Source organism: Diceros bicornis, chromosome 32 (genome assembly GCF_020826845.1).
Source record: "Diceros bicornis minor isolate mBicDic1 chromosome 32, mDicBic1.mat.cur, whole genome shotgun sequence".
NCBI lineage: Eukaryota > Metazoa > Chordata > Mammalia > Perissodactyla > Rhinocerotidae > Diceros > Diceros bicornis.
In genome coordinates, this window is record NC_080771.1 from 33,265,270 (window position 1) to 33,287,675 (window position 22,406).

At 56.2% G+C, this 22,406-nt stretch overlaps 2 protein-coding genes across 7 annotated transcripts; one reads left to right on the top strand and one right to left on the bottom strand.

The window, feature by feature from the left end:
- Positions 1 to 145: 145 nt before the first annotated feature.
- Positions 146 to 9,424, bottom strand: TAF1C (TATA-box binding protein associated factor, RNA polymerase I subunit C). Of its 6 annotated transcripts, XM_058528374.1 has the most exons (16): positions 9,277 to 9,424; positions 6,778 to 6,916; positions 5,567 to 5,648; positions 5,318 to 5,415; positions 5,152 to 5,241; positions 4,972 to 5,056; positions 4,769 to 4,838; positions 4,109 to 4,347; positions 3,871 to 3,987; positions 3,656 to 3,773; positions 3,500 to 3,571; positions 3,179 to 3,314; positions 2,860 to 3,003; positions 2,013 to 2,187; positions 1,786 to 1,923; positions 146 to 1,709 (listed from the first exon to the last, which is right to left on the bottom strand). In XM_058528374.1, exons 2-16 carry the CDS (start codon positions 6,913 to 6,915, stop codon positions 727 to 729), a joined length of 2,685 nt encoding a protein of 894 aa, XP_058384357.1. In that variant the 5' UTR covers position 6,916; positions 9,277 to 9,424; the 3' UTR covers positions 146 to 726. The 6 variants fall into 6 exon arrangements, with proteins under 6 accessions (XP_058384357.1, XP_058384358.1, XP_058384359.1 ...); XM_058528375.1 differs by lacking the exon at positions 4,769 to 4,838 and having other exon boundaries at positions 4,983 to 5,056; XM_058528376.1 differs by lacking the exons at positions 5,318 to 5,415; positions 5,567 to 5,648.
- Positions 9,425 to 13,789: 4,365 nt separating this feature from the next.
- ADAD2 (adenosine deaminase domain containing 2) lies at positions 13,790 to 19,842 on the top strand. Its single transcript, XM_058528382.1, has 11 exons — positions 13,790 to 14,148; positions 14,257 to 14,400; positions 17,248 to 17,388; positions 17,736 to 17,783; positions 17,873 to 17,998; positions 18,082 to 18,232; positions 18,313 to 18,480; positions 18,584 to 18,813; positions 18,917 to 19,160; positions 19,457 to 19,577; positions 19,663 to 19,842. Exons 1-11 carry the CDS (start codon positions 13,944 to 13,946, stop codon positions 19,765 to 19,767), a joined length of 1,683 nt encoding a protein of 560 aa, XP_058384365.1. The 5' UTR covers positions 13,790 to 13,943; the 3' UTR covers positions 19,768 to 19,842.
- Positions 19,843 to 22,406: the final 2,564 nt, after the last annotated feature.

The window sequence follows — 22,406 nt, forward strand, 5'->3', positions numbered from 1 at the left end:
AATTCTGAGTGGTGTTCTCACAGGAGAGCAGCATCTTCCACCAGCACTACAGAATGTCGGAGGAAGCAAACTCGATGCATTAGACATCAAAAGCTACATAAGGGGATGCTGCCCGGTCTAAGAAACTTGACCCTTCAAAACCACACTCAGCTGACAAGTTTATTTAGTCCCTGAATGTGGGTCCACAGCGTCTCCCTCTACAAAACATTAGATCACAGTAGACACTGCTTAACACACACAGACCAACCACTAGCAGCTACTGACACCCCCCGAGCGCCGGGACCAGCAGCTCTTCGGTGTCTCGTTATACGTCCCCGGCCACGGCGAGGAGCTAGCACTGTCACCCTGACGTCACCGGGGGACAGAGGCCCGACTAGTGTGCAGTGAGCCCCTGCTTTCAAGCACCACCCTGCAGTTCCCTGCAGGGAACCCACAACACTGGCCTTGAGGACAGGACTGCTAGGGCCTTTGCAACATCCCTTTGGAAGCATCTTCAGGCAAAAGTACAAACAACGAGAGCAACGGTCACACTGTTGTCCCTGGTCCTCTGAATCAGCTCCACGTCGTTTCTGGATGTCCCTCACAGGCACGACGGCCTTCACACAGTAGAAAGATCTGCACCCTGGAGACTGTTCTCTTTTTATGTCCTAAGTTTCAGTCACAGAAGGCACAGCTGGTGCAGGACGAAGGGCTCCCCAGAGGAGGAGGAGCAGCTTCCCTGGGCCCTCAGAAGCCCATGCGGGGTTTCTTTCGGTGCGGCTGAGAGCCAGAGAGGATGGGCGTCTGCTGCCTGGAGGGAGTGGCCCGGAGGCTGGAGGTCTGGGAAGAGGGCACAGAGGCACCTTCCGGGGTGTCCCTTTGGAGTGGCAGCTTGGCAGCGCAGTCCCGGAGGGTCCGCTGCCTGGAGGGGGTGGCCCGGAGGCTGGAGGTCTGGGAGGGGGGCACAGAGGCACCTCCTGGGGCGTCCTCTCGGAGTGGCAGCTTGGCCATATAGTCCCGGAGGGTCTGCTGCCGCTCGGAGGGGACACCCTGGGCCCAGTGCTCCTGGGTCAGCTCCTGGGAGGGCGGGGTCACCGGAGGCCGAGGCCTGGCCTCAGAGTCTGGGCTGTGAGGAGGGCTGGTGGCGTCCGAGAGCTCCAGGCGGCCGCTGAGCGAGGAGAAGGTGCTGGACAGCTGTGTACGGCGCTTGTGCCGCTTGGGCTGTTTCCCGGGCCCCGAGCTCCTGCCCTGCTGCCTCTCCCACCAGGCAGCCGCCCGGCCTTCCCAGGCTGCCTCCAGGCGCTCACTGAGCTCGTCCTCAGGGCCTGGCTCGGGGGCGGGGGGCGGCTCTGCCGTGGGGAGCGAGACCAGGTCCCTCTGCTGCAGGAGCCGCCCTTGGGCCATGGCTGCCCGGAGACCCTCTGGAACTTTCCCCTCAACCTTTCTCTGCTCCACACAGGCCAGCAGATGGCGGTGGGAAAAGGTGGGTGCAGCCCACACAGGGGGAGCGGGGGGCACCTCCAGCAAGGCCTTAAGCCACCGGCTGCAGCAGGCAGTGGCCTGGGGGGTCCAGGAAGCTGTGGGGGCACAGGAGTCGGGGCCAGGGTCACCGGGGGGCCCAGGGTCTGCCTGGAGGTGGAGGCACTGGTGGAAGACATCTCCAGCCGCCGAGAGTTGGAAGAGCGACAGAACTGGCTTGGAGGCACAGGGCTGGATGGCGGCAGCCAGACCTGGAGATGGGAATGACAGTGACCCCAAGCCTGGCAGGGTACAGCTCCCCAGACTCCCTCCCCAACCCCAGCACACCTATGGTTGGCGCTTTCAGACGCTCTTGCAGCCGCCACTGACTCTTGGGCTCCAGCAGGGGGAATGCAGAGAGGGAATCGCTCCTGGAAGGGAGAGACTGGGGGGGCCCTGCCAGCCGGGGTGTGGAGGCCTCCTCTCCTGGAGGAAGCACAGACAGCTGAGGCCCTGTTCAGGCCCCAGCCCTGCCCACCTTCCCGCACCCCTCCCGCCCTTGCCCAGACCCTCACCTGTGATGTGCAGCAGTTGCAGCTGCCCGCCCTGGCCTCCCAGGAGCAGCGGCCGCGGGCAACCGGGGCAGGGTGGAGGCAGCAGCCGGGCCAGAAGGGGAGCAGACGGAAGGCCGTGGTTCCATTTCAGCATCGGCACCAAGGGGAGGCGCTCATCCACCAGGTAGAGCGAGAACTGGGGGCCGGAGGAAGAAGCAAGATGGAGGGGACGTGACTGAGGTGTGGGAGAAGTGTCTGATGAGACAAGTCTCTGGGTGCCTATCTGACGCTCAGGATGACTGCAAACTTCTGAGTGGTCACAGCACTCCATGCCCGGCCCTGACCGCCTCTCTAACTTCACCTGCTCGGCCCACACAGGGGGCATGTCCCGAGCGGGCAGTGCCATCGCTCATCCTGACGCCACCACTGGGAGAAGGGCTCTCAGGAGAGGTGCAGAGGAGTCTCATCACAGAGGCACCACCTGGCTCTCACCCAGCCCTCCCCAAACTCACCTGACCCTGCAACCGACACTTGAGACTCACCTACTAACACCCCAGGGTCCAGAGGGGGCGGGAACCCTCAGACCTCCTCCCCTCTTCCTGAACACACGGGACTGTTCGTCTTTGCACCAACTGCTCCCCCTGCCTGCTGCCTTTCCTCCTGCACCTGCTCCATCTCCAGTGGCACCTTACAGCCCTGGTCAGATGTCACCTGCCAAGAGGCCTTTCCCACCTGCCAGTTAGCATGTTTCAGCCACAGACTCAGCAAGGGCTTTGTGATGCCTGTCTTGCCTGCAGGTGTCCCGGGACCATCTCTAGTAACTGTCTGAGACGTGCAGAGGGAGAGGAGGGGAGACGGCCTCACTCACCTGGGTACAGATGAGATGGAGCGTGGAATGCAGAGACTCGGGGCTGCCCTCTCCCAGGTACTGGGTCAGCAGGACACGTTCCCCTTTCTGGCATGATGCCTCCGCCCCTCCACGAAAAAGCAGCAGACCGCAGCCCGGCGGGCCCTGGGAGAGAAACCCGGGTCAGCCCTCCCAATCTGAGGTAGGGGGCACCATGCCCGCCAGTTGCAGGGACTTGCTGGCTCCGCTGCTTTTCGTGCCCTTGGGGAGGTCCCCGCCCCAGCCCTTCCATTATCTGCTCTGTCCTGCCGCTGTGCCTGTGACGGTCCCTGCCCCTCACCTGAGTGTCGATAATTTTCACTCCAGTGCGGTCACCCACAGTCAGCACCCGAGGGTGGGCAGTGAAGTCTGCCCAGCGCCAGGGAGAGGGGTCCCGGAACACAAGGGTCTCAGGGTCCTTGTAGACTCGCCGCAGCCTTGGGGAGACAGGCCAGCCGTGGGCAAGGAGACGGGCTAATGGGGGTGGGGAGACCAGCTGATGGGGGTGGAGACCATGGCAACCTGGCCCTGGGTCCAGGACATGTTGTATGGGGAGTGTGGGCCGTAGTTCTTGGGGGGCCATTTGTTGGGGTCGAGGGTTTTTACAGGGAAGGGGCATTACCCATCCTGGGGGGTCCACAGACAGATGGCTCCCGAACGGCTGCAGACGGCCAGCTCCCTGGGCAGGTGAGGGCTAAAGGGCACAAGTGTGATTAATGCTGGGCCGCACCCTCCCTACGCTCACATCCTTGCAGACCAGCCCGATTCAGCCCCTCACCTGAGGCTGATCCCTGTGGCCCCCTTCTCGACCTGCAGCACCTGGAGAGGGGCCGGCCGCCCCTGCTTACTGACCTTCCACAGGGCACAGTGGTAGTCAGAGCGGACGGCTAGCAGAGCTGAGGGGAGAGGGAGGGAGAAGGCGAGGGAAAGGGTCAGGGTCAGGGTCAGGCAGCGGGCCACTCAGTGTCAGAGGGAGGTGTCTAAGGGCCTTACATTCTCCCTGCACAGTGCGGGTCACCACTTGCCGGACAGGTCCTCGGAGCCGGATGTGGCCAGGGTCCCCGAGGACCCAGGGGTCACCAGCTGGGGTCAGACTGACCTCTTGGAAATCTGGGCCTCTCGCTAAGGATAAGTGCACGAGCTCTGGTCACCGCCAGCCCCCCTGGACCTGCCGAGAGCACCTCCTCCACCAGAGGCAGCCGCTGGGATCCTGCTCAGTGAGAAAGGATACACAGCTTGTCCAGGGTGCCTCCCGCAGGGTAGACCAGCTGCCCCACCCGGGGCGTCCTTCCAGGCACCCAGGCCAACGCGCCCCCAGTGAAAGCATCGTCCAGGAGCAGCTGCTGCCACCGCATCACCAGCTCCTCGTACAGCAGCTCCCCCAGGAGGTTCGCCACTGACTTGCCCAGGATCGGGCCCCCGAGGATGGAGAACCGCCGCTGCCGGTGGCTGAGGCAAGCCCAGGGACACCTGGTGACGAGCGGAGAGCGAGACGGTCAGGCTGTGGCGGTGATGGGGAGAAGGACTGGTACCATCCCAAGGGAGGCCAGGCCAGTAGACGCATTTTTTATCAATCTAGAATTTCTTCCTTTGGGAAACCACCCCACCCCACTCCTGTGCCGCAGGGGCATCACATGAGCCAGACCTGGCCACTCAGAGTGCTCCATTGCTTGGGCCAGTGATTGGCTCATGGATGGGCATGATGCCCAAGCCAAGCCAATCACACCCTTCCCTGGACTTCTGCTGGTGCCTCGGGGAAGATACTGGCTCTTTCCTTGAAATCATGAGCCATCTTGCTGCCACTTGGAAACTATCTAGGAATTAAGCCAGGCAAAGCCAAGAGGATGAGAAAATAAAAAGAGATAGAGCCCTATTAACATTATTTGAACACCTGGATGCAACCATGCCTGTAGTCCATGAACTTAAAGTCCCTTTTCTTCTTAGGTAGTGGAGTTGGAGTTCTAGATGAGAAAGCATGGCTCGTGACTGCATGGGGGGAAGTGGGGAACAACTGTGCCAGAAACCTGGATCCATGTCCCAGCTCCTTCCACATCCCCACCACCAGCTGGGCCTACCCATCCCGTCCTTTCTCACTAGCCACTTGCCCCCAGGGCTGGTGTCCACCGAGGTCCTGGAGTAGCCTCTTCACACTGACCACTGTCTTCTTCTTAGAGCGGCTCTGTGTGGAAAGGCCTTGTCAAGCTTGCATACCCTAGGGCTCAGCCCGACATGAAGTGGGGAGTCCCCTCTCCTGGCCAGCCAGGGGTGACTCACTCGTGCTCCCTCCAGTTTGAAATTCTCCAGCATCAGCTTCCCCAGGGGTGCAAAGGCTATGTCCCCATGGTCCCACAGGAACCGGCTGAGCTGTGGGAAGACAGGAGGCCAGGTCACTAAGCAGAGCTGCAGGCCACACAGCACTGTCCCCCGTGGGGCCACCCACCTGTTCAGTAACATCCAGCACAACTCGGGGCTGTCTGCGGAACGGGTGACCTCCCCGGAAAAGCAGGTCCTGGGCAGTCAGACCCGGGTGCCAGGGATCTGAGGGAACAGTGAGGTTAGAGAAGAGGTCTGTCCTGGGGCAGGGAAGGGCCTGGAAGTGGGGCCAGGTGTCCCAGTAGGGGTGCAGGGCGGGGGGAGAAGCGACACATGGAGTGGCCTGGGAGGGAGCCCCGAGGACCAAGACCCTTACCGGGACCAGGAGGCAGCAAGGGAAGGGGCCCAGGGGTCTCCGGCTCCCAGAGCAGGCCTTTGGCCATGTGCGGCGCCCCATTCTGAGGAAACACAACCACAACGACAACACAACAGTGAGTGTGCTCCTGGGCCAGGTGGTGTCACCAGCACTTGTCTCATTAATTCACTCAATCCTCGCAAGAAGCCTGCCAAGTTAGTACGATGGTCGCATCACTTTATCAGTGAAGAAATGGAGACACATGCAGGCTGTCACTTGCTCCAGGCGACAGAGCCAGTAAACAGAAGGGCTGTGATTGGAACGCAGGCAGCCTGACTCCAATCTGCACTCTGACCTCCAGGCTGCACCGGCGCTCAAAGAGCCCCCTGTGCCATCACCAGGCTGATCCAGAGCCTACTGGCTCTCACTTCCACTCAGGAGACCTCGTGGTCACTTACCCCGGGAGCCCACAGGCCAGTCCACTCCCCACTGCTGGGCTGGCCTCGACAGCTCAGCTCAGACACTCAGGGGCTGGAAGAGATGGCAAGCTGGGCTCCCAGAGGGGCTGACACGACGTGAAGCCCTTCCTCGTTGAGGAAGCCCCCTGCTTCACTCCCTTCCCCTCTGCTGTCTCTCTTAATTTTTCACCCCCTTGCCCCTGCCTAGGGTGATCCTTGGCCAGCCTGTGTCCAAGTGGCAGCCGGATGGCTTGGGCTACCAGGGAAAGAGCTGGTGTCCCTCCTGTCCCAGGAGGTCTCCTCCCACTCCCCGCCTCATCCCCGCTGTGCTGTCTCAGCATCCTTCTGGTTTTGTTCAAAGCTATTACCACACTTTGCAATGATTTCATCCTTTGGTCTGTTCACCTGTCTGTTCTCACTCAACTTAACTCTCAGTTCCACGGGGGCAGGGGTCACATCTGACTTATTCACGCTGGGTGCCCCCGGCCTAGGAAGGTGCCTGACACAGCACAGGGCTGTGCAATGAGTATTCACTGAACAAACAGAGGAATGAAAGGCCGGGGGAGGGGGAGGTAGGAAAGAGCAAGCCAACAGCTCCCGCTCACTAAACCCTCTGCGGATGGTAGGGCGCCCCACGTACCCCAAAGAAGGGGATTCTGGCTGAGTCTTAGCAGACTTATGCTAAAGCCACCCCACTCTGTGCTCCTGCTAGAAAAGGGGACCAAGTGAAGGTGCCCACCCTGGAGCCGCCAGGGCTCTCCCCACCATCCTCACCTCAGAGTTCTGGGGCAGGGACTCTGGCAGGGTCAGTGCGTCTCTCCAGCTGCACATGAAGGACATGTCAGGGACATTGCTCAGACCAAGGAGGCCGGTCCTAAACAACGTGGGGCGGAGGGAGCCGGGGAAGTCCATCCTAGAAAACAAGAGCCATGCGTCACACTGGTCTTCTCAGAGACCTGCATCTGACAGTGGCTTTGAGGGTTCCTGGGAGAGTGAAAAGTGTCGTAAGAGGGGTATACTTTCTCTTTGGGGAAGCAGATAATAAAGAACAAATGAATATACAACCTAATGCCAGATAGTAATAAGTGCTATATTAAAACCAATCAACCAACCGGGAGGGAGGGAATGGCAATGTGCTGAGGGTGTGGTTTTAGCAATGGTAGCCAGGGAAGGCCTCATCAAGAGGGGCAGGTTTGGCACAGCCTGAACCTAATGAGGGACAGAACCATGAAGACCATGGAAATAGGGTTCCTGGCAGAATGAACAACAAGTGTAAAAGTCCTGGGGCAGGAAGTGCTTGAGAAAGCACCAGGAGGCCACAGAATGAACAGGAGCAGAGGGGTAGGGGATGAAGTTAGACAGGTGGCGAGGGGTCAGCTTCCAATAAGCTCTACATATTATAATTACACATTTGAAGACTACAGGCCCTACGTCCCAGGCTACACTCCCAAGACTAACTCTAGTTCCCCCAAAGCCAGGGACTGAGTCTTATTTGTCTGTCTTCCCACTGTCAAGTACATACCTTCCAAAAATGCACTGACTGTATTGAATAAAACTAAATTTAGCCCAAAGGGCTTTGGTAAATACAAAGTGCTCTAGAAGCATAAGCAGCCATAGCATCCCTCTTTTTTATTAACCACAAAAATGACAGTGGTGCTCACTTACTGAGCACCAGCATCTGCAGCCATGGTACCACATGCTTTATTCTCCTTTGGAGTCCAGGAGACTGAGGCTCAGGAGAGAGCAGCCTGCCCAAGGCCAACGGCTGGATTCTGATTCCAAGTCCGAGGTCTGAACCACCGCTCTCCCGTGCATCCAAAAGCAAACCCGAGCTTTAGAGCCTTAGTAAGCAGAAATGCTTTCCTTTGGCGCTCCTGCGGCATCCTATCAGCTTATTCTGTAACCTCCACACATCCGTGTACCCTCACCATCACGCAAAGTGCCCCCATCACACAGTCAATACTTGTTAAATGATGAATACGTGTTTCTCACGGCATGTCAGCCTCATTCTAATTGTGGTTCACATGCACAGTCTTATCTTCTCCACTACACTGAGAGCTCTCCGCGGGCAGCCACTGTATCTGCTTCATTCCTGAGCTCCTGGTGTCTGGCTGCTGCTGCTATTCCCTTCTCCACGACAGAAGAGGACAGTGCCAGGAACCAAGGTGGTGATCAATGAATCCTTGTGAAAACGCCGGCTTCCACAGGACTGGCTGTACCGACTGCAGTTAAGGGGCACCCCAGCCTCCCAAGGTGGCCGCACCCCTGATAAGTCAGAGATGCACACACGCGCACACGCGCGCGTGCGCGCGCACACACACGTACGTCTCCAGCTCGTCTGTTGTGCCTGGGCTCCAATCACACTGACCTCCTTTGGATTCCTCCTCACCATACTTCTTTTCACCACAGGGCCTTTGCACACTCTCTCTCCACCTACAAGGAATGCGAGCGCCCTTCCTACCACCTCAAAATCCTACTCATCCTTCAGATTTCAAGTCAGGGAAGCCTCTCCCCGTTCCCCCAACCCTATCCTCCCACCACAGCCTGCATGCTTCCTCCAGAGCACGCACTGCAATGTGTCATTACATATTTAAAGATGCAACTGTTTGATTCAAAACCGCTCTAACAGTCCCCACGGGAAAGAGACTTTATATACCCCCAGGACCTTGGTATTCGCTACATGGTAACAATCAGTACATATAAACTGAAAAAGCAAATCCGGGAATGAATGAATGAGAGAAGAAAGGAACCAAACAGCCTCAAACAAACCCAGGCAGGCTGAGGGCGCTGGGCGAGCCCACGACCTCAGAAAGGCCCTTAGACAAGGCAGCCTCCGTTTCCCGCCTTCGCCCTCGGCTCGCCAGGCCCCTTTACACCTCCAAGGCTGCAGAAGTCAGTCGGGTCTGCACTAATGCCAGGCTGGGCATGACAAAAAGCGAGCCTGTCGCAAGGGTTGGGAGAGGGGATCCGGGTGTTCCCTCCCCTCACACAACTACTGGGCCGCGTCCTCCCCATCCACCTCCTCCCACTCCAACCCCAGGCCCCAGAATTTCAACCCGGCAACAGCAGAGGCCTCGCATCAAGCTTTGTGTGCCAGGCAGCGGCTACCACGCTTCACATCTGTAGGCTCCTCATCACTCCATGAGCTGGGGGCTGCTAATAAGCCGCTTTGCAGATGTTGGGCGACTTGTCCCAAAGCCACGCAGCTCGGGGCCCATGGACCTGAGCAGGGGGACCCTCCACTCCCTCCCGTCCGACGGCGCGCGCACTTACGTGGCCCGGGCCTCGCCGTGCTCGTCTGGGAAATGGACCTCCGCGCGCCGCTCGCCGGACCCCCGTGCCGCGAAGAAGCCCGAGAGCGGCCCCCTAGCCCCGGCGCCCTCAGAAGGCGGCCCCCACAGCAGCGATGAACAGTCTTCCCGGCCGGGCCGGAAGTGCTCCCTCGAAGACAGGAAGTCCCGCCTCCCAGCCTGGCCCCATGGTCGCCCTAGAGCGCCACCTCCCGGGCGGAGGGGGAATGGGAATGGAGGCTGCGTCGCGGGCAGTAGAAATCAAGCCTCGTCAAGTCCCAAAAGTGAAGGATAGGTTGACCGGGATTCGAATCCCACCTCTGCTTAACTAAGTTCCTATTTCACAGGATTGCTGTGAGTATTAAATTAATTCACTCAACAAACACTTACTGAGCACGTATGATGAGCCAGGCACTGTATGAGTCAGTAGGAATCCTATTGATTGTCATTATAGCCTATGAAGCGGGCTTTACAAATAGATGTACAGGTACCCCTGGGAGCGCATGAAGTTTTCCCAGTGGCCAGGCGAGTATAGCTTTAGGCATTGGTTCTGAAATTCCAGCGGGCATCAGCATCACCTGGAGGGCGTGTAAAAACACAGAGTTTCTGGAGCCCGCCCTGTGGCTTAGCGGTTGCGTGCGTGCACTCTGCTACTGGTGGCCTGGATTCGGATCCTGGGTGCGCACCTACGCACCATTTGTCCGGCCACGCTGAGGCCACATCCCACATACAGCAACTAGAAGGATGTGCAACTATCACATACAACTATCTGCTGGGGCTTTGGGGGAAAAAAAAGGAGGAGGATTGGCAATAGATGTTAGCTCAGAGCTGGTCTTCCTCAGCAAAAAGAGGAGGCTTGGCATGGATGTTAACTCAGGGCTGATCTTCCTCAAAAAAAAGAAAACACAGAGTTTCCCATTCAGTGAGTCTGGGGTGGGGCCTGATAATTTGCCTTCCTAAGTTCCCAGGTGATGCTGATTCTGCTTGTCTGGAGGGGTCACACTTTAAGAACAACTGTGCAATCATAAATCATACCGTTATCCTAACCCAGCAGTTCTAGACTTCAGCGTGCATCAGAATCCCCTAGAGGGCTTGTTAAAACAGTTCACTGGGCCCCACCTCCAGAGCTGCTGATTCAGTAGATCTGGGATGTGATCCAAGAATCTGCATTTCTAATGAGTCCCCAGGTGATGCTGATGCTGGGGGTCCAGAGACCACACTTTGAGAACCATTACTTTAAAGAATCAATTTCCAAGTTCTCAGCTTCTATGTATATGGTTTTTATCTGGGAGGTGCTCGGAATCAGATGGTTCTCCTTTCGCATCTCCTTTTTCACAATCACTTTTTTCCCCACTATGGAGTATTGCCTGAGAAGGATGCTGAACAAAGGGGCGATTCCAAAAAGCAGAGTTCCTATAGGAGAGAGTCCCTATAAGACCAAGAAAAACAGGCTCAGTAAGGAGTAATGATAGAAGGGTGCGGGGGGCGGGGCTTTTGGGGGCTGACAATATTATGTTTCTTCATCTGAGTGCTGGTTACACGAGTGTGTTCAGTGTGTGAAAATTCATTGAATGATCTGTATGCTTTTTGGTATGGATGTAATATTTCAGTAGTCTTTTTAAAACAGAAAAGAAAAAAAGAGGAAAATACTGCTGGTTGTGACACTTGATCTCATTGAGACTTCAGCCTCTTGGTTAGACTCCATGCCTTTTCAGCTATCTACCTCAGAAATAGAATTCAGAAGTCACTCTATGAAGGCAGGAATTCTTCTCTCTGTGTAGGTCACTAATGTATCCCAAACAACTAGAAAAGTAGATACTCGATAAATATCGAATCAATGGAAGAGGGAACAAAATGACATGGTTCCTCTGAGAAAATATCAACACATTTATTTAAATTGAAAAAATGAAGTCAGACTGTTTCTGATAGGAAAATTCTGGTTTAGCTGATAGGTTTGACTACGATGGTAGGCTTTGCCAATTAGGGCACATGGAGAGCGTTTTTCTTTTCTTGTTTTTTTTTTTTGTAAGAAAGATCAGCCCTGAGTAACATCCATGCCAATCCTCTTCTTCTTCTTTTTTTTTTTTTTTGCTGAGGAAGACTGGCCCTGGGCTAACATCCATGCCCATCCTCCTCCACGTTATATGGGATGCCGCCACAGCATGGCCTGACAAGTGGTGCATCAGTGCGAGCCCGGGATCCGAACCCGGGACTCCAGCAGCGGAGTGCGCGCACGTAACCGCTAGGCCACAGGGCCAGCCCCTGGAGAGCATTTTTCATAAATGGAATAAGCTAAGTCCGCCTCTCCATGGTTTTGGTGAAAATATATTGAAAGTATGATTATACTATATAATAAATCAGAAATTACATCTTTTGTAACTATTTAAGCTTGTGACTAAAAAATTAGTGATATATAATTTTTCAAAATTATTTTAGAAGTATGTATGCAAAAGAAATTGAAGACCATTTATATTAGTTTCCTATTGCTGCTATAACAAATTACCACAAACTTAGTGGCTTAAAAGAACACAATATCATACAGTTCTGGAGGTCAGAAGCCTTAAATGGGTCTCACTGGGCTAAAATCAAGGCGTCACTAGGGCTGTGTTCCGTTCTGGAGGCACTAGGGGAAAATCCATTTCTTTGCCTTTTCCAGCTTCTAAAAGCTGCCTGCCTTCCTCAGCTTGTGGCCCCCTTCCATCTTCAAAGCCAGCAATGGCCAGCTGAGTCTTTCTCATGCTGTCATCTCTCGGATTCTGATCTTCAGTCTCCCTCTAGCCCATTTAAGGACACTTGTGATTACACTGGGCCCACCCAGGTGATCCAGGATAATCTCCCTGTCTTAAACTCAGCTGATTAGAAAACTTAACTCCATCTGCAACCATAATACCCCCTTGCCACATGATGTAACATATTCATAGGCTGTGGGGATCAGGACATGGATATCTTTGGGGGACCATTATTTTTCCCACCACACCACTATTCCCCATCACCCCAGGAGACACCCATCCAGCTTCTGGGCTGGGAGGCCAATTTCATTTCTTCCTTCCTTTCTCTAAACAAGCTGTTTGGTTTCCTTTCGTTACTGATGTATACTTAACATGCAGTAAAATGCAGAAGTCTTAAGTGTACACCTTATCAAGTTTTTACATACATATAAACCCACATAACCACCACCTAGATCAAGGCAGAGAACATTTTCATCACTCCAGAAAATTTCCTGGTGCCGCTTCCCAGTCAATACCCCCTTCAGAAAGCAACCATGATTCTGACTCATCACCAGAGATTAATTTTGCCGGTTCAAGACTTTATATAAATAGAATCAGGCAGAAAATAGTCTTTTTAGTCTGGCTTCTTTCACTCAATATGCCTATGAGATTCACTCATTTTGTGCATGTAACAGTATTTTGTTTCTTTTTATTACTAATAGTCTCCTGTACGAATATATCACCTCTTGTTCATGCAAGTTCCTGTTGGTGAAGTTTCTGGGTTTGTGGACTCTGTTAAAGTCTCTTTATGGATGTGTGCAGCCATCATTCCATTTCTGAACACCAACTGTGTTCCATCTACTAGGCCTAATTTTGCTCTCTGGCTGGGCTACACATGAAAAGAACAGGCTTGTTCTTTCTGATGTCAATTCTGAAACATTCGGGAGATTGAATCTACTCTGTCCCCCACACCTGCTCTTCCCAAATCAAATGTCCCCAGTTCCACCAACCCGTCCTCAAACACTCCAGTATCCACACTGCCACAATCCTGGTCAGCATTGTCAGACCCAAAGGTAGCAATCAGCAGCAGCAGCAGCAACAAAGGTGACGAGTCTTACAGACTGTGAACTGAGTATCGGTCATGTTTTCCCGGGGAACTGGCTCCTACAAGACGCAGTTACATTTTCTGCCCCCTTCCAGCAATTGTGTTGCATCATAGCAGGCCATATGTAAACTGTCTTCATCCGTAACTTCATCTTATTTTTGTTATTTCTCCTTCATCCCTAGTCTCTCATCTTAAAGAATAGCTGTCTTGTGGTAGTTACTCAAAATCCCTCCTGACAGGAAAAAAGGGGGGCAGAGTGCCAAATGGCTAACTTGGCTCGAGAGCACTTCCGGTTGGCTTCAGGAAGGCTACAGTGAACAGTTTTCAAATGTAGAGCCTAGAGATTCTGTGGGGCCGCTACATTTGAGAACACTCTCATTTACCTAATGAGGACCCCCAGGCTCAAGCGGCTAGGGGTGGGCTGGCGTGATGGGGTGCGGTTTGGGGTGGCCTAGAACGGGAGCAAGGGTGAGGTGCTGGACCCGGGCCCGCAAACCTCCTTCCCTGGCCTTCCGTTCGCTAGGGCAGATAAGAGGCTGACAGGAGCGACCTGGTCCTTCGCCCAACCCCCCGACCCGGCAGTGGGCTGTTGGCCAGGCGGCCATACCGTCTACATCCGGGCTGCTGCTGTTCGGCAGACTGTCCTTCCCATTGGCTGGGCGCACTGTCCGCCACAGCTCTGTGGGCTCTCATTGGTCAGCAGTGAAGTGGGGCGGAGCTCGCCGGGTGCTGTCGGCTGCGCCGCGTGCTCCTCACGCGGACCCAGCAGGGCGTATAAAAGAGCAGGGGTGGCGTGAGAACCTGCCTCTTGTCCCTTGGGGGTCCTCGCGTCTTGTCATGGCTTCAGCGGCGAGTGCGGCCCCGGGCTCGGACGACAGCGGCCGCAGGAAGCCCCGCCTGGCAGCGTCTTTACAGATCAGCCCCGGGCCCAGCCCCAGGCGGCCCCCAGCCAGCCTGGGCCCAGACCCCTGGGAGCCCTCACTTGCCCCCAGCGCGGAGGACGACAAGGGCGATGGGCAGCCCCAGGCTACGGCGCGGGACGGTGGGCCCTGGGCGGGGGCCAGAGTCGGGAAAGGGGGGCAGCCCGGGCTCGGGAAGGCTTGGGGGGTCCGGATAGGAAGGTTCCCGAGGGTCTCTGTCCTGCCCGCAGGGCCTGCGAGGGACTTCGCAGCGGCAGCCGGACAGCTGAGCCCGCAGCTCAAAGACCCTCCGCCGGCCCAGGCCGTGGCCGTGCTCGGGCAGTATGCGGCCAGTCTGGGCGTCTCCCTGACCTTTAGAGAGGACCAGACGGCAGGTGAGGTCCGGGGGCCTGGATGGTGGAGCGCACAGGCTGACCCCAGATGAAGCAGGGGGCCTGTGAGCTGGGCCTGAGCCCTGGGCCCGAGGCGCACCTCCCTGTGAGCAGGTGGTGCTGGGAGCATCGCTACACCGGACGTTCATCGGGCAGGTTATGGCAGGGTGAACATTATCCCCATCTGATGCCCCCAGCGACCCAGCCTTTCAGCTCACCATTTTTGAGGACCAAGTACATGCAATTACAGTTGCCATGCCAGCATGGGAGATACCTGGGGGCCAGCCCCTGACTTAAAGACATTATCAAAGGCAGTTTGCTAAAGGCAACACTGCATAAAGATGTAGTCATGTCCTTTCCTCGTCCTCAGTGCCCCCACCCCAGATTCAGACACAGACACACAGAACAATACCCCAGGTTCTAAATTCAGGTTCCCAACCTTAAGCCAGCACATTCCCAGTTTCTAAGGAGATGGCAAGAGAATCATTTCTCAAGCTGTTGGGAGCGTTTGTAAAACTACCTAAGAGAACCCCAAATGAACAGCTCAAAAAGAGGTAATGTATTAAAAATGTAACTGGGATTTGTGTTAATCAGGTGTGGTAAGACAGCAGACATGGAAATAATTGTCATGGAGGAAGAAGTAAATATTCCCAGATCCCTGGAAACAGGAGGCACAGCTCGCCACACAGGGCCACACGGGAAAGGGCCAGGGTGAGAGAAGGGGCTGGGGAGAGCCCAGCCCAGGGCCTTTATTGGCGTCTTTTCTGGAAGGAATGGCTGAGGCAGGGTGGGTATGCTGAGTAAGCTTAGGGTTGAGTAAGGCAAGGGACTGAGTAAGTTAGAGGTTGTAGAGGTGGTCCCTAGTTGTCCAGTACCTGGCCCTGGGGTGATTTAGGGTATGGGGAATATTGGCTTGTGTGAGAGTTTGGTGTTTGGGGAGTGAGTTCTGGCTTGGTCGGTTTCTATAGCAAAGGCATGCCCGCAGAGGAGTCATGTGCTGTCTCTAGGAATTAGCCCTGGGAGGGGCAATCTCTCCAGGGTCAAGGCCCCAAATGCCAGAGCATCAAAAATACAGAAAATAAGAAGACAGAGTCAATACAGATAATTATAGCTAACATTCGTGAGTTCTGGATATGGGCCAGGCACTGACGGGCTTCAGACACATTAACACACTGAGTCCTCACAGCTGTTCCTTAAGGACGTATCCTGCTGTCACGCCATGTTACAGACAGGAAGACTGAGGCCAGAGAGGGTGTAGCTGTGGGGCACAGTGTGAACCCAGGCAGTCTGGCTTCAGAGCCTGAGCTGAACCACTGGATTATAATGCCCTCCCTTCTGCTTACGGTTCCCTTTATATTTACGTGGGTAGACATGGTTTTTAGTCATTTTATTTTTTATTTTGATAAAATTTCAAAGACTAGTGTAAAAGAACTCCCCGGAACTCTCCACTCAGATTCTCCAGGTAACGTTTGCCACATTTGCTTTGTGTATGTGTCTCTCCCCTCTGTATATTTGTTTATATAAAAATATCCACGTTAATTTTCCCTGAACATCTGGAAGTTAAATTACCCCTTAAGCACTTCAGTGTGTATTTCCTAAGAATGAGGACCTTGTCTTATAAAACTATAGTATAATGATCAAATTCTGGAAATTTAACATTGATGTATATTATCACCTAATTACCATTCACATTCAGATTTTGCCACTTGTCCCAATGATGGCCATTTTTTCCCAGCCTAGCATGACCGAGTATATTTAGCTGCCATGCCTCTTTAATCTCCTTTTATCTGAAACAGTTCCCCGTCTGTCCTTGTCTTTAGGACACTGAGGTGTTGAAGAGTAAGGGCTGGTGGTTTTGTAGACCATCCTTTACTTGGGTTTGTCTGTTTCCTTGGGATGGGGTTCAGGTGATGCATTGGGCAGGAGCACACGTGGTAACCCGTGTCCTTGGCCGTACATCCCGCCAGGAGGACTGGGATCTGTCCTATCGCTGGGAGGCCTGACGAGGGTGGTGTCCACCAGGTGTCTTCACTTCCCCTCTGTGCTTAATCAGTCACCCGAGGTGGGGCATCTGGGGATGGTGTGACAATCCTGTTCTCCATAACGCTGTCACCTTGTGGTTTTAGCATCCTTTGATGATTGTCGCCAGATTTGATTATTACTGTGCCAGCTGCTGCGTGGAGTTTGCTATGTCAGCGTTCCTTCCCCATCTGCTATCTGGCATTCTTGATGCTCTTTTAAAATAGAGGAATCTTGGTGCTGGCGAGGCATGCTGGAACGCAGTTCTCTTTGAAAAGGGCAGTCCTTTGGGAAACAGTTTAGCAGCAAGTACCGTGAACTGAAATAAGCTTATGCCCTTTGACCAAGTGATCCCAGTTCTAGGATTTTCATCTGCCTCTTTTGTGTTATAAGTAACATCTGAAATGACAGTGTTTGGTGGACGAAGCTTTCAAACGTAGACCAGAAATAGGGCAGTGTGTCTGGGGGAAGGCAGGGAGCTTCATCCTGAGAAGACCGTGGCCCTGGTTGGGTCCTGGCACCACCTGGGCATGCTGCCTGCCCTTTGTGTGCCCCCTCTGTAAAATGGGGTCATGTGCACCTATTTCAGAGGGGCTGTGAGGATTCTCTGAGTGACGACGGGTGGGCATGCCAAGGCATGCACCAGCGCTTGGTGCAGGGGTTGGCAGTCCCGCCTCCTTGTCATTCTGGTTGTCCTCAGTGGCAGGTGTCAGGAGGAAGCGTGGCTGAGAGCTGCTGTGGCTCAGGTGGGGCAGGTGTAGTGGTCCTCCTAGAAAGGGCCCATGACGGGGGAAGTGCAGGGCACTGCTTCACGACCCCCTCCTTCTCCAGACGGCTGCTTCCCCTTCTCGGTGTGCGCCGAACTGGACGGGGTGGTCTACCCCGCGGGCACCGCCAACAGCAAACTGGAGGCCAGACAGCAGGCGGCTCTCTCTGCCCTCCGCTACATCCAGAGTCAGCTGAAGAGCCCGGGTAAGGGGGCAGCCACCCGGTGACCGAGCCCCAGCTGGGGTGCTGACACGGTATGCCTGTGAGCATGTGGGCAGGTAGGGGAGAGGTGCTGGAGAGACCATCTGGGCACCAGGACCTGGCCTGCAGGGAGCTGGGGAGGAGGATGGGAGCCTACCCCTGCCCTAATGTCCTTTTAAGCCTGTGCACCCGGGGGACGGTCTGCTAGAGGAGCAGCCCAGGAACTTTTGGTTTCTGGAAGATGATAACTTTCCTCCTGCCAGTGGAACTTCTTGGCTTCCCAAAGGACAAAGGGCAGGAGGGCAGACCCTGGCACCCATGGCTACCGCCCCCTTGTCTCTCTCTGCCAGAGCCCCCAGAGCCCCCCAGCAGGCCTTCACTTGCCTCCCTGAGCGTAGGTAGGTGGGCTCCTGTTGACTTGACCCCTGTGGGGAAGGAGGGGCACAGCCTGTGGGGCCCCCAGCTCCGCCCTCTCCCCCATGTACAGAGGACATCCTGACGCACGAGCAGCGCTGTGCAGCTGTGGTCAGTGCCGGCTTTGACCGCCTGGTGGACAGGGCCTCGCCGTACCATGCCTGTAAGGGGAGTGTGGCTGCAGTCATCCTGGAGAGAGGTAGGGGTGACCCTGCCCCCCCAAGAAGGCCCTTGTGGGCCCTTTGCCTTGGGCCATTGTGTCTCTGCCCCCTTCCCTTGTAGAGGTCCCTGGTGCCAGGGGCCACAGCAAGGAGATCTACGAGCTGGTGGCACTGGGCACAGGCAGCAGCAGCTGCGCTGGCTGGCTGGAGTACTCGGGCCGGCAGCTCCACGACTGCCACGGTGTGGTCATCGCCCGCCGGGCCCTGCTGAGGTGAGGGGCGGACAGGCGGTCCGCCACAGCCCGGGCAGGATGCGGCAGCCCCCAACTGCTCCTCTACGTGGCTCTCCCAGGTTCTTGTTCCGGCAGCTCCTGCTGGCGACACAGGGCGGCCCCAAGGGCAAGGAGCGGTCCGTGCTGGCCCCTCAGCCTGGGCCTGGGCCCCCCTTCGCCCTCAAGCCCCGGATCTTCCTGCACCTCTACGTCAGCAACACCCCCAAGGGAGCTGCCCACGACATCTAGTATGCGGGGATCCCGGATGGGGAAGGGCAGTGTAGGGTGGGTCGGAGGAGCGGCCCTGACTCTAGTGTCCTCTGTCCCCGCTGCCTCTGCCTGTCTCTGTAGCCTCCCGCCGCCCTCCAAGGGCAGTCTCCTGCACAGCCCCCCTTTCCGCCTGCAGGCCCACGTCCGCGGGGAGCTGAAGCCCGTGTGCTACGTGGCACCTGCACTCCGTGACACCCATGTGAGCTGCCTCTCGGCCAGCGACAAGCTGGCGCGCTGGGCCGTGCTGGGGCTGGGCGGCGCCCTGCTGGCCCACTTCCTGCCTCCCGTCTACGCCACCAGCCTTGTCCTGGGTGAGGGTTCTGCGGGGCTTGAGGGTGGAAGGCGGGCTCTGGGTGGTGTATGGGAGAGGGTGGCAGGGACCCTGACCTTGTCGTGTGCCTTCTGCCCCCACAGCCGACCCTTGCCATGACCCCCCAACTCTGAGCAGCGCCATCCATGCCCGGCCCAGCCTAGACAGCATCTTGGGGCCAGGCCTGCCACCTCCCTACGCCCGCACCATGCTGCACCTGTTTTCAGGCCCCCCTGTGGCCCCCTCCGACCCCACCCCCAGCACCTGCCATGGCCTGAGCCTCAACTGGAGCCTGGGGGACCCTGACGTCGAGGTTGTGGATGTGGCCACTGGGCGTGTGAAGGACGAGTGAGAAGGGCCTGCGGGCGGGCTGGAGAGGGGCCTGGGGTGAGGAGTCCCCGCCTTCCTGCCCATGGGGTTAGAGGATGCATCCAGGCACCAGCTGGGGTTCTAATCCCGGCTCAGCCTCTTACCAGCTCTGTGACCATGGCCGGTGCTCCTGTCACCCACCCCGTGACACCCCCCGCCACACCTAAGATTGTCACGGCATGAAAGGAGATGGTGTGAGGGGCATGGTGCCAGCCTGTGTATTCCGTTCCTCCTTTACCTCCTCTGATCTTCCCGTCCTTTCTCTCCATCTCCAGTGCTGCCTTCGGGCCTCCCTCCCGCCTCTGCAAGGCAGCCTTTCTCCAGGCCTTCCGCCAGGCTGCCAGAGCTCTAGGGAAGTCCCACCTCCTGGCCTTAAAGACCTATGAGGCAGCCAAGGTCAGCTCCTTCCCTCCCCACCAGCCCTCTTTGTCCTGTGCCCCCCAGCAAGCACCCTCTCCACCCCCCTCTTCTCCTGCCCTAGGCTGGGCCCTACCAGGAGGCTCGCCAGCAGTTGTCTCTCCTCCTGGACCAGCAGGGCCTGGGGGCATGGCCCTCCAAGCCGTTGGTGGGCAAATTCAGAAACTGAAACAGACCTCCAGGGGGCCGAGGTCCCTGAGCGGAGCTGGACCCCCCTGGAGGAGCACGCTTCTAGGGAGGGAGGATGGGGATGGGAGTGGAGGGGGAGGGGGAGGGGCTGCTGCACATTTGACCTTGAATAAAGAAGTTGTTTCTGGTGCTTCTGTGTGTGGTTGGCTTTGGGGGGAGGAGTGGGTACGGGATGCCCTCCTCACAGAGTTACTGTATCGTCACACCAGCCCTGGCTTCTTGTCTTCCAGCCTGTGTGCTCTGGGGGAGGCTGTGTTGTGTTGTGTCGTGGGGCCGGGCTGTTGGTAATGAGTGTGGGAGCACTGCCTCTTTGGGTGTGATGGAGGCTCTGGCGTCCCTTCCTTTCCCAGGGCCTGGACCTGGGAGGTGTGGTAGAGGAGGGGGGCACTTGCTCTCGGGTCCCATGTGGACTGGTCAGAGGCTTCAGCCATGCTGGCCGTTGAGCAAAGTCCATGGGTCTGAGCAGCCCTGTGTTGAAGGGTGCAGGGCATCAGTAGTCCCCAATCGGCAGGGGAAGCAGGGTCCTGGGGAGACAGCAGCCCCAGTCCCCCCCTTAAGGTCCTCTAGGGTTTCTACGAGTGGGTCGGGCCTGGAGCCCCTTCCACTGGGCTTGTAGGTATACTGGGGTGAATAGTGTCCCCTAAAATTCACATGCACCTGGAACCTATGAAAGTGACCTTAGAAATATAGGGTCTTTGCAGATGTGATCAAGTTAAGATGAGGTCATACTGGATTAGGGTGAGGCCTTAAATCCAGTGACTGGGGTCCTTATAAGAAGAGACACACAGATAGACAGAGGGGAGGAGGCCACGTGATGATGGAGGCAGAGGGGGGTGATGCTGCCAAGGAGCACCAAGGATGGCCAGCAGCCTCCAGAAGCTGGGAGAGAGGCAGGGAGTGGTTTTCTCCCTCAAGTCCCCAGAAGTAACCAGCCCTGCCAGCACTGCAGGCCTCCAGAGCCATGAGAGAATAAATGTCTGTCGTTTTAAGGCAGCCAGTTCGTAGCACTTGGTTATGGTAGCCCTGGGAAGCTAACAGAGGCTCCTATAGAGCTGGGGCCCAGGCTGTCTCTGTGCTGCCCTGGCTGTTCCACTGGGTAAGCCCCGTGACTGCCCGAGGCTGCGTGCCCGCTGTGGGGAGGGCCAGGGCCTGCCTCCCAGGGCCAGGGATGTAGTTCTCCTTCCATTTCCTCCAGGGGGCTGCAGGGAGTCCGCGAGGGCTTTCAGACACTCTGAGGACCTTGAGTGGGAACGGAAGACGGTGTACACTACACACGCACACATCTGCAGACCTGGGCCCCTCGCCAGCAGGGGCAGTTCCATTGGGCTGGCCCACAGGCAGCCTTGAGGTCTGAGGAGCCAGGGCCAGGAGTGGTAAGTCCCACGCCGGCAGCACACCCTGTGGCCTGAGCTCCCCACACTTCCAGCACTCCAGGGTTTGGAACTACTGACTGCTCCCAGGTGGGCCTCGGGAAGCTGGGCCGACATTCAGGGCCAGGCGGTGCTGATGCTGAAGCCTTGGGATGGAGTCCCCTCCCTCCCAGACACCTCTCTACCCTGGGGCGTGTGTGGCCTTGGCCAGCCACTTAACCTCAGTGCACTTTGGTCGACTCATCTAGAGAAATAATCAGAAGGCCGGCCCAGGTGATCTGTCCTCGCCCAGCTCGCCCACCTGCAGGCCTGGGCTTTCCGTCTGCTTGGCCCCTGGGCCGGTGCTCTCTCCTTGTCCACCAATGCCACTGCTAACTAGGAGGACTCAGAGAGAGGCGGTGGAAGAGGAAATAGCCGAGAGGGTTGAGGGTCCAGTAGGCCCTGCACCGAGGCGTTACATAGACCGTTGTGTTTAAGCCTCCCACCAACTCTGTACAGTAGATGCCGTCATCGCCCCGTTTTACAGGTGAGGAAACTCACGAGGTGAAGTTGGTAACTTCTAGAAGGGCACGTGCGCTTGCAGTGGAGCTGCAGTTCACGGGCAGGCATCTGTCTTCTGAGCCCTTCAGTCCCAGGCACGGCCTCAGCTGCTGCTGCATCTGCTTGTGTGGCCTTGGACAAAACTCCCAACTTCTCATAAAATGAGACCTGGACAGTTGGATTCTTCAAGTTCCCTCCAGACTCGGGGAGATGCAGTCTTTGCCACTGAGAGAGAGCTGGGGCGGGCGTGGTTGGGAGAGAGTGAGAGAGACTGGTGAGAGCAGGAGGGGAGGTGCTGAGTGAGAAGTGCGCATGCGCGCAGGCTGGGCAGTGGGTTAGAGGAGGGACGTTTAAAGGGGGGGAGGGTGTCAAAGGCCAGCTAAGCACTGGTTTTTTTGTTTCACTGAGAGAACAGCTAGGTTATTTGCCCTTAGGTATCATTTTAGAAAAAACTTCTCAGGCCAACTTTGAAATAACTTTTCCTCGTGGTTATTTTTTTCAGGGATGGGGAGGATTTTTAAAACACCCAAGCTTATTAATTAGCCCATTTATTACACATTGTCTTCCCCCGGAGATAATTTAAATTGATTTACTTTTTGTACTGCAGTGGTGACTACAACCAGATGCAGAAATACACCAGCCATTGCACACTGCAGCTTTATGCAATGAGCCTTTTGATATTCATTAATCACGTAATCACTGGGTAAAC